We start from the raw sequence: 11,300 nt of genomic DNA, 5'->3' as shown, positions 1-11,300 counted from the left end.
TTCATGAATTATGAATAGAAATTTTTAAAAAAACGTTATTTTACGTTATTTTTTTGTAAGAATGTACATGTATTTATTGTCGTTTTTGATCAATTTAATGTGTACTTGCTGAATAAAAGTATTAATTTCTTTAGGCTACCTACCAATATGAATCTTTATCTCATATGATGATTTTAAACATATTTCTCAAAACTTCTCATGTATTTGTGTAATTTTTTTTAATGAGGGAAAAGTTACTGAGTACACCTTTAAAAATCGAGTTTGAAACAGGCTGAGAGAAACAGTGTGTTTTCCCCAAGTGTTCTAGCGTGTGCTGTCCTGTATGTGATTTGTAGCTCACTTGAATGCACATATGATAAGCACAAACTCTGCTCTCATGCAGGTTTCTCCTCTTGCTTTTGCTGCTGTTGACATTTTTCAAATATGTTTTTAAGCTTTACTATTTATGTATTATAAGTCTTAATAAAACTATATTCAACCTAATGTCTGGAGATTAAAATGTGTACACTGAAAATTTAATGAATTTATTTGTTATGCAATTTTGGCGCCACTAGTGGCACCAACCGGAATTGCGAGACAGAATTGCTAAATAGTCCCACCCCAAACTCACTTATACTAATACTATTGTATTACGTTAACTGTTGGGCTAATCCGATACATTTCTACATATTTTAGTATTATAAAACAACATGTTCAGTTCTAATTATAAAAATTTGAATTTGTATATTCACCATCACTTCCTGTGTGGGAATCACGGGTACTTCACATACACAAACGTGTCCTCTTCTTAACCCAGTGAGATTATGGGTAAATGTTAACGTATTGACTGTTCTCTGACCTTCTGACTCTTTTGTCCTCTGTCATCTCCCTCATGCTCCTTTCTGTTTCACTGGTTCACCTCAGTGTTTCACCATATCCGTTTGGTTTCGCTGTATATACCACATTGATCATTTAAAAGTAGACGTTTGCATTGTTCCTTTAAGACGCAAGGTTATTGCATGAAGTCTCCATGTGTTGTATACCACCAGCTCAGCAGTCTAGTTGCCTTGCAAGGCCTGGAATGCCACTAGAGGGCAGTGGCTGCAGTGAGGCTGAGTGCACAGATTCATCATTTCACTATTCTACATAGTAACAGACCTACAGATCTGTATTAAGCCCCAAAGCTCAGTGGGGTTGTCTTTGAACGGCTTATAAACAGGCCTACACTGAATCTGCACCCGCAGCACTCTACAGAAAGATCAGCGGAATTCAAACATCCGCTGTTCACAAACTTTTACACATCCTTTGACCTTGTTTATGAAATATTTTGAGTAATCTGATTGTGCTTTCAGCTATCATTGAGAATGTCTTTACCTCAGTTCCATTTTAAACATTGCAATATGTTTAAATGCTAGTTTTGTTGCTCGTTTATGAAATATTTTGAGTAGTTTGATTGCGCTTTCAGCTAGGAGTGAGAATGAATTTACCTCAGTTCCAATTTACGCATTGTAACATGTTTAAATTGCACAGACTTCCCTCCAAAATCCGTGCAGAACAGAAAATTTCAAAACGATAAACAAAATAGAGACTATTTTATATCTCGCATTACATTTCCCTTGCTCTCTTTCTTTTCTGTCTAATACGCCCCTCCTTGCCTTTCCTCTTCATTACAATACTGACATAGTTTTTCAAACGTGAGCCTGTGGAACCCTACAGAGGCCTCATGCAAAACATTCTTGTGGTCTATTTAAATGGTTTGTTCAACTGTCTTTATTCTGACAACACGTAGTTACGTTAAAAATGAATTGCATAATATCTATATATATATATATATATAAGTAGTATATTAAGTATATTATATATAAATGCATGCAAGTTAAGAACTTGTTCTTAAAAGAATATCTATATCTATCTATATGTATGTGTGTGTGTGTGTCTGTATTGTCATAATACTAAACAACATAATTTTTATTATGACAAAAAATTGTCATAATATTGTCAAAAAGGCTAAACGTTCTTGGCATTAAGTACAGGTATTACTTTATATATATATATATAAAATATTCTGTGTGTGTATATATACATATATAATATAGATATCTTCTAGGATAAAAGTTGATAGATTACAGGTTCTTCATGTGACAGCATTGTTTCTGGGTTCTTTAACATTGATGGCTTTGTAACACTTTCAAGAGACACTCTTTAGAGATGAATTAAGTTCTTCGCGTCACATTAAAGGTTCTAGATGTTTTTCTAACGAGCTCGAGCATAAAAAGTTCTTGGTGGAACTTGAAGGTTCTCCTTAAAGGCTGGAACCTTTATTTCCGAGAGTGTTGGCACACCTAGCATGAACTGAACCCCGCTCGCTTCGCTGTAGAGCTCTTGACATCAGAACACACTCCGCCACCACCGTGGAAGGCTCCGCATTAGTGCTGGCGTACCGAGCTCCACTAAATGTCAAATCAAGCAGCAATTACACGCGCGTCTGACGTCAACAAGGGCGAAGGAAAATAAACTTCGCGCACACTTCGGGAGAAACCATTTTCGCCAACGCTGTTTTTTCTCCTTCCGCGTAGAGAGGAGGAGAGCCCGCTGATATAGGCATGCTCAGCTGAAGCGTCCTGCAGCCTCTGACGCTGGGCGCAGGCGAACTGCGACGGCCGCGCCAAACTAGCTCCAGGTAAGACATATGCATTTGAAATGACATCCGAGCGCGTCGCGCCTTTTAACGACCGAATATACACATATGCAGCCGGCCCGTGCATGCATGTATTTTTTTCATTAACAAGCAGTATAACGGGAGCGCGCGTGTGCGCGTGTGTATTTTCCACCTAATGCAAAAGATAAACACACTCAAGCAAAAGACGCATCTGCGAATGGTGCGGAGAGCTGAAAAAACGCATCCCGCACCTTGCGTTTGCCGGTGCGAGTATAGGCCATTTATGTGTTTATGTTGCTATGGGAGGATATGTAAAAATTGAAATGGGATTATGACAGCGTATTTTCCCCACTCAGTTTGTGCAATGTGATTCCTGTACCTGCGGCGCCGCGTATACCTGCGTTTTTGCGGCGTTTTTGACTTTTAGAATCATTCCTGAGCGGCCTGTTTGATGTATACTGTGGCACACACTGCAGTATGGCTTTGCCAGCATAGCACGTTTATGCTGCTGCTGATGCTGCTGCTGGTGCTGATGCTGTAGGTCATATTACGCGCTTGTGCGCCGCGTTGATGCTCATCAGGAGCTGCGTGTGTTTGTGGCGCAGTGGAGATGTTCAGTGAAATGAAATAAGTGAGAGGTGGAAATTGCATTTGAGTTGGTCTTCTTGCTCTAATATTAACATCCTCTCCCATAGGGTAGGGAATGCTTGGTGCGTTTGGGTGTTACTCTGCGTTACCCATTCCACCCCACCCCTCTCTCTCTCTCTGCTTTAAGTTCTTAATTAATCCTGGTACGCACGTGATAATAATTGAACCGTCTCTATTCGGCTCCGATTAAATGTTGTATTCTGTAAAAAGTGACGGAGGAGTGATTTTATCACCTGCTCATGTGCTGACGGAAGCTACCTGTATGCCCTACACTAGAGCATCGAGCTTACCTGCTCCTTAGAGACAGTGTATTCAACCATGGGAACATTTTATTGCTCTTTTACAGCTTTGAGAGTTTCACATGTTCAGGTTTTTATCCTTGAGTGAGATTAAGGTAAACATATTAGGCTTGTTGACCATGGTGGAGGGCTCAAGACTCAACTCAAGCTTTAAATAGACCTTCTGGACTTATTAATTAATGAATGCTATAATAGAAGTGAGTGGAAATAGAAGTGGAGGTGGAAGAGTCCAGTGGTTTACGTTTCAACTTTGCCGCGGATTTTTTTCCTGAAATTAGATGGAGAGCATTTTGTGGGGATATGAGTTTAGAATTAGAAATGAATAGCATAGCTCAAATAATTAAGTCCTGGAAGAATTTGATGAGACATTTTTGAGGACGTTTCATTGCATTTTGGAGGCAAATATGAGGACAGTTTGTCAGACTGTTGAGAAACTGTAGAGGAGATGCATGTGAGATTAGATCTTTTTCTCAGGGGGAAAAAAATCAGGGTTCTTAAAAGCACAATTCTCCTTAAAATGAATATTCTGTCATCATTTACTCTCTTTCAAACTCCCATGACATTCTTTCTTCTGTGGTACACAAAGCAGATGTTAGACATAATGATAATTTCAGTCACCATTCACTTACATTGCATTTTTTTGCCATACAGTGAAAGTGAATGGTGACTGAGACTGAGTCATACAGGTTAAAAACAGCATGAAGGATGAGTAAATGGTGACAGGATTTTCCTTTTTGAGGTGAACTGTCCCTTTAAGCAAAAATTAAAATGTGCTCTCCTTTTAATCTAGGAGACACTTGAGATATTAAAACATTTCATTGTGATTCATCTTTCCTGAAGTGAGTGTATATGGTGAAGTTTGTGTGTATTATCTGAAACATATCTAGGCTGTTGCCATGATGATAGATGTGTAAAGTCCATCTTTATGTTTTGAATATGTTTTTAGTATTTATGTAATGTAATGCAGATCTACAATAAAAAACATAACAATAATTAATTAAAAAGTCAAAATTCTGATGAATATGCAGTTGTAGTGATTTAAAGTATCTTAGTGATCAATGTTAAATGAGGGTAAATTATAAGACAAAAAATGTACATGGTAACATGTTTTTTACATTGATGATGTAATGCAGATCTGCAGAACAGTAAGTCTTTAGAATTGTGCTTGGTATGCAATTCTTGTGATATTTTGTCATATTACCTTTCAGCTTTCAAAGTTTTTTAATGATCAATGTTAAATGAAGGATGAATTGTAAGACAAAAAAGAATATATGTACCTGCAAACATGTGTTTGCATTTATGATGCAGTGCACATACATATACATACACATACTAGCAAATTGATGTATTAGTATGACACAGAAGAGTTGAAAATCGCAAGATTAGATAAATGATGTCAGATCAGTGTTTTGTGAAGTCCCCCTCTGGGATACAGTCAATGGTTGTAATTATGAACCTCCATTCCAGTGGTGATGCTGTGACACTCTCATATTCAATCAACATGAGGCAGCAACACCCCTTTTTCTACCCAGCAACACCGATGTGCTATCACTGACAGCAGCTGTCATGGTCAAATCACACTTTGTCTATTGCCTTCTCTCTTCCCTGATCCCTACGACTGAATAGGGAGCACTACTTTGTGGTGTGGTACAATCAACCTGCGATGTTACCTGCATTCGCACTGGTATTGTTGAGAATGCAGTATTGGAGGGAGGTGGCTAGTTTAACTGTGTCACAGGCAGTTAAAGAGCAAGAGCTATGTATCAAACAGCATTGTTGGGTTTTTCACTCTTTATTTAGTTTTACTCAGAATTGTGCTGTAGGTTACAGCTGATTCAGACTCAGAGGAACGTGATTGGCTGCTCACAGTGATGATGTCACTCCTATACCACACCAATCAGCGTTACAGCTGGCAGGGGAAATGCAATATCCTCAACCTCGCTGTAATTTCAGCCCCATATTTCACAAATTTACATTGGGTTATTAAAGCATCAGTGGTTTTAACGGTTCTGCAATGCTATAACCGACCCACAGAGAGGTTTTCAGACTGCTAACAGAAACAAAACAAAGCATGACAAAAGTATGTATATTTTATGCGTGTGGATTTTCGATTCATCAGACTGCGTAAAGTGTACACCGGTTACTGGTTATATCATGCAGGTAATGCACAGGAACACATGCACATGTTTTCCACAGAGGTCATCCAGAGGTCAGGTGTGTGTGTGTGTTGACAACAAAAAAAAGTGCAGAGACGGTAAGCAGGCTCCTGACTAGTTAGAGAAGGATCTAGCCAAAGCCTCAAGCATAGCTTGCGGTATTGCATGGCTCACTGTGGATTCAACCTGACCGAATGCCACTCATCAAATCGGTCTGAGCATTACTCAAGAAAACAAGATAGTGTTTAGGCAAACACACTCACACACACACACACACACACATGCAAACGTGCACACAGAGCTGCTACAGAGCATGAGTCAAGGTCATTGCCTCTCTTTTTCTTTTAACCTGGTTCAAGGTCAAGTAAAGGTCACTGGGGGGATCAAAGGTTACTGCTAGGATACATTCAGCACTGAGGTGTGGTTCAGTTATTTTAAATCGCCATGGAAACACACAGTTTTGCTCTCTCAGCAGAGTAGAGTGTTTCCAGACGATTATTTATTGAACAGTTATTCAAACATAAATTCAGCCATCAGTATTTGCTGATTAATAAGTAGGTAAGTATCTTGTGTGTATGTGATCTAATCTTTAGTGATTTTTTAGTGATTTTTTTGAAGTTTTAAATAAAACAAAGGTTATTGGAGCATGTTTCAGTCTGTCTGCCTCAGAATTTTATGTTTAATTCAATGTGTTGCTGTTTCTTTGTAATTATTTGTGAAATATACTTGCAGTTTCTGAGTAAGTAAGTACTAAGTAAGTAAACACTACACTTAAATATTTCAATGTTGGTTAACATTATCCATTGCAACTTAGGCATTTTTTATTGTCTTATGAACAAAACAGAGCATCCTGTTAAAAGTCAAAATTAAAATCACACTAAAGTTCCACGCTACATTTTTAATGTTATTTTTTTTCAAGATACCTTTTTGAAAACATTATTTTTACAATTGCATTTGGTATTGTTAGTTGTGCAAAAAAGGTTTAAGCTTTAGTAAGTAAGTAAAGATTCATTTTGTGTAACGTTTCTAACTGTAAGTAGTACATTTTGTTGTATTATTATATGTGTATATACAGTAAATAAAAATGATTAAATATTCTTCCTTTTGAATCAGTTCACATTTTTGATTCAACGATTAATTTGCATTGCCACTCAACGCATAAGTATCTGTGTGCCATTTTTCATATATTAAAAACACTTAAGTGAAAATATGTAGGTACATTTTGTTATATTTATATATAAGTGTATATACAGTAAATACAAGGATTAAATATGATCCTTCCTTTTGTTCATTCAGTGAGAAACAGCCTGAAAAACATGCCTTGATCATTTTGTTACTGTATTTTACTTGCATTGAACATTTTAAATCTGCTTGGCAACAGTGACTCTGGTTCCTCTAATACTGAGATATATATGTTGAATATCATAAAAAAAGGCTGAAAAATATCACGCAGGCCCAGATAATGGCTGTGAAATGGGAGCAGAGTATCACATAGACTTTAAGCTGCACCTCTGAGTTTGCACTTGAAGATTTTGTGCATTGATTATAGAATAACCTGACAGGGTGTGGCCGCATCAGATCTAAAGAACATATACTGTATATAGCTTTAAAGTTTCACGTGCTCAACCAAGAAGATGGTTAGGTCTCTGCAGAGCAGATAGTTATTGTTTTAGAGTGTAATGTTCTCTCTATCTCTCTCTGTCTCCCTTATTCTCCAGTGATGGCCTCTGCTGAGCAGCTGTGTCCCCGCCTGCTGCACCAGCACTGCCCATAGGCCACACACACATACACATACACACACTTACACACGCCTTTGGGCTCCCTTTCCAACTCCATCCATACACACACACACACACATCATGTACAGTGTGGAGGACCTGCTGATCTCTCATGGATACAAACTGCCCAGGAGCGGCCCTGCCTCCTCCTCTTCCTCTGCGCCTTATGACAATCGAAACAACGAATGTCGTCGTGATAATATAGAGAACCGGCCTGCTGGTGGTGGTGGTGGAACTCTGAATGGATTTGGGACAACGGAGGGGGGAGCAGAAGCAGGCACAGGGGTGTACAGGCCGGTGCCAGTGAAGGCTTACCCAGAGAACAACAACAACATTAATGAGGGCCATGAAAGAATTCAACGGAGATTGGAGGTTCCTGTTGCTTTCCTTGGTGACCTGCAACCTCTGGGTGACTCCCTAGCTACAGACAGTGGGTAAGTGTGCACTGTTATAAGGGTCCACAATAAAGTGTTGATATTTAGAAACAAGATGTTTCATGTAAATATTGGTTGCATGTGTTTTAAGGGACATTCACACCAAGGACGATAACTACAATGTTTTAATAATCTTTCTAATTTTATGAGACTATAACAAACACAACAGAGATATCATTGGAATTAATCAAATTTGTTCCAGCTGATGAACAATAGAAACATTGACAGCCAATCAGAATCTACCTAAAGCGGCAGACTACATTATCGAAGTTCGCTTATAAATATAAATATTTAAGATATAAATATTTAAATAAATATTTATTCCCTGTGGAATAGTTATCTTATAGTTATCGTTCTATAGTTATCGTATTGAAAGGAGACGGTCCAAATCCTCACTATACCTACATTTTTGTATGCCATCAAAAGTTAAACGGAAAAAAAATGTTTCAGAAATATTATGTGCTAGTTCAAGTAAACAAATTGACTGGTGCTGCAGGTGTCAGAGCATCTTGTTTGTCAGGTAAAACAGTTTAGACTGTCCTAAAACAAACCAATTAAAATAGACTTCATCCATATTCCATGTTGTAGCCTAATCCATTCCACTGTGATTTTATCACAAAAATCTAGACTCTCTGTCAACATTGATGTACTGTAACCTGAAAGGAATCGGCCATGTGAATTTAATCACATCTATAGCTTGCCCTGAGGTGCATTTTGAGTGTGCGTAAAGTGACAGTAAATGAATGTCTAAGTAATGCACAACACAAACCTTTTTTCATTAACAAAAGTGTTTTATTTGTCATTAAACATACTAAATTTCATTATAATTTTACCTGGTTATTCTGTTATTCTTTTGCTTGGTCTGCAGAGAAAGGTTTTAAATGTTTTTCTCTAATGTCACAGTTATAGGTTGACCTATGCTGGATTTGGTCAAAATGTATCACTATTTTATTTTGATTTGATTTGATTTGATTTGATTGATTGTTTGAGATATTGAATGCAACATTTTACATTTTATTATTTAAATACCCTGCTACTTTTCACAGATCTGTGTGAATGTGTAGATTCACCTAGATCAGGGGTGTCTAAACTCAGTCCTGGAGGGCCACAGTCCTGCAGAGTTTAGCTTCAGCTTGCCTCAGCAGACTTGCCTGGAAGTTTGTATTATGCCTAGTTAGACCTTGATTAGCTGGTTCAGGTGTGTTTAACTGGGGTTGGAGCTGAATTCTGCAGGACAGTAGCCCTCCAGGAACAGGATTGGACACCCCTGACCTAGAACTATAATTGTTATGTAAACAAGTCAGTAATTATGATTGAACTCTAACAAACCATTTCATAATACACATAGCATGAACCCATATGGTGTTAGAGCCATACTTGTTTCCTTGGCTATATGAATATAATTTTATTCAGTTCTGCGACCTAATCTGTTTGTAACAATAAAGTTGCGATTTCTGATTGCAGTTTTTGAAAAATTAACAACAACATTCATCAGTGATCTATATTTTTCTCTGTTGCTAGGTTCTATGATGCTCCCAGCCTGACATTCTCTGAACATGCAGATGAGCGAGATATTTCATTCTGGAGAAGGAGGGGACAGGACTTCAGTGCTCTATTGGACTATGCTGATCCCAGGGAACTCAGAGCGTCTGGAGGATTGTGGCGAGGTCCAGTACTAGCTGTTGAGGAGCTGAGGGCTGAGAGGCCACTGGCACGCTGGGAGGAAGGCCCATGGATACGGGAACCTATAGACTCAGGCCCAGAGACTCTACGTGTGACTGGAGAGAGAAAATGCCAGAGCCTGGGAACAGAGGAGTGGCGCCCTGCAGTGGGCTTGGGCCGGCAGCTGTCAGATGGGGAGGCTGAACATTTGTCTCAGGAGCAGCAACACCATCTGCGACCAGCAGAGGGTAGTGTGTCCGCCACAGTGCGAGCCAAGTCCCAGTCGCTCCCTCGAGTCCTTTCACCAGAAGATCCCCACTATGGAGAACTGCCTCAAACCGGTGCCCCAAATCACCCCCCTACACAAAGAAGCAGCAGCTCTGCTCCATACGGTCGATACCACAGTGAGTGGCCAGCAGGGGAAAGGTGGAGTGGTCAGACACAAAGTCATGCTCCTTCTGCAGTTGTACCAAAGCCACGGTTCAGCCGCCCTGTCAAGCCCCCGTCTTATGAGACTCACCAGCAAAACAGGGGGAGCTGGGAAACGTTGTCCTCTGAACCTGTGTCCAAAGCCAGAGACCGCTCAGTGTGTTTCTCTCAGAGTTTTGAACCACTCAGAGACCGGTCTGGTTGTTATTCTCAGAGTGCAGAGCCTCTAAGAGATCGGTCCATTTGCTTTTCACAGAGTGCAGAACCAATTCGAGACCGCATGTTGAGCCACTCTCAAAGTGCTGAACCACTAAGAGACAGATTTGTCAGTCATTCACAGAGTGCGGAACTACTGCGTGATCGTTTCTTCAGCCACTCGCATAGTGCCGACCTTTTACGGGACCGATCCCTTTGTTACTCTCAGAGCTCAGAACTGCTACGAGACCGGTCCATTTGTTACTCCCAAAGTGCAGAGCTCCTGAGACCAGAATCATATAGAACAGATCTATTTTACCATGAACTGACTGGTATGGATCCCCCTGGTTACATCCCACCCCCCTCCTACAGGAGATTCCTGCCACCCAGGAGTGGACAGAACTACCGAGCAGATTCTGCTCTTGTACGGTGGAAGCGTGAGCCTGTGAGTGCAGAGATGGGCCAGTGGTTTTCCAGGACTTCAGGATTGTCATGGTCAGAACGGCGTGAAGACAGGAGCATGGCAGTAGTTCCAAGAAGGCCTGTGCATCCAGGGCCTATTGTACCTAGCCGTCCAGGACTTGTGCAGTATGTCCCATTTGAAGACCCGCGTATCAGGCACGTCTCAGGGGGGCCCTGTGGAAACTCGCTCACAGACGCGGACAAGATCCGACACGTCAACAAAGAGCTTCCCTGCGCTGCAACTTTAGGACAATCCACACATGATAGTGCCTTTCTCCCTTCACAGGGACCGAGTCTTAGCACGGACACTAACAAACCGACTCTCACTGAACAAGAGAATACTAACCGCTGGCACAAGGGGATGAACAAAGGCAGTGAAACTGTAGCACCTGACCAGAGCTGTGTCAAGTACCCCCCAGCCTTTCAGCTCAGACCCCTGCAACCAATCATTAAAACAGACAGAAGTACAGACCAACAGACTAGAGCAGACAGAAGCACTGACCAAGTCAAGGTTGAGAGAGTAACAGAGCCTGTCAAAGTTGAGAGAGGTGCTGAACAGACAAAAACAGACCAAGTCAAAGTAACAGAGCAAGTGAAAC

General features: G+C 40.3%; 1 protein-coding gene across 1 annotated transcript in view; it reads left to right on the top strand.

Moving 5' to 3' along the window:
• Positions 1-2,432: 2,432 nt before the first annotated feature.
• Positions 2,433-11,300, top strand: part of LOC107757815 (uncharacterized) — a 15,194-nt gene continuing 6,326 nt past the window's right edge. Inside the window, exons 1-3 of the mRNA XM_016575399.1 lie at positions 2,433-2,659; positions 7,460-7,953; positions 9,475-11,212. Of these exons, the coding sequence (XP_016430885.1) occupies positions 7,601-7,953; positions 9,475-11,212 (2,091 nt within the window). The 5' untranslated portion in view covers positions 2,433-2,659; positions 7,460-7,600. The remainder of the gene's footprint in view (positions 2,660-7,459; positions 7,954-9,474; positions 11,213-11,300) is intronic.

The sequence above is a fragment of the Sinocyclocheilus rhinocerous genome, unplaced genomic scaffold, assembly GCF_001515625.1.
Source record: "Sinocyclocheilus rhinocerous isolate Xijiao unplaced genomic scaffold, SAMN03320098_v1.1 scaffold112, whole genome shotgun sequence".
NCBI classification, from domain to species: Eukaryota; Metazoa; Chordata; class Actinopteri; order Cypriniformes; family Cyprinidae; genus Sinocyclocheilus; species Sinocyclocheilus rhinocerous.
This window is presented reverse-complemented; position numbering and strand designations above follow the sequence as displayed.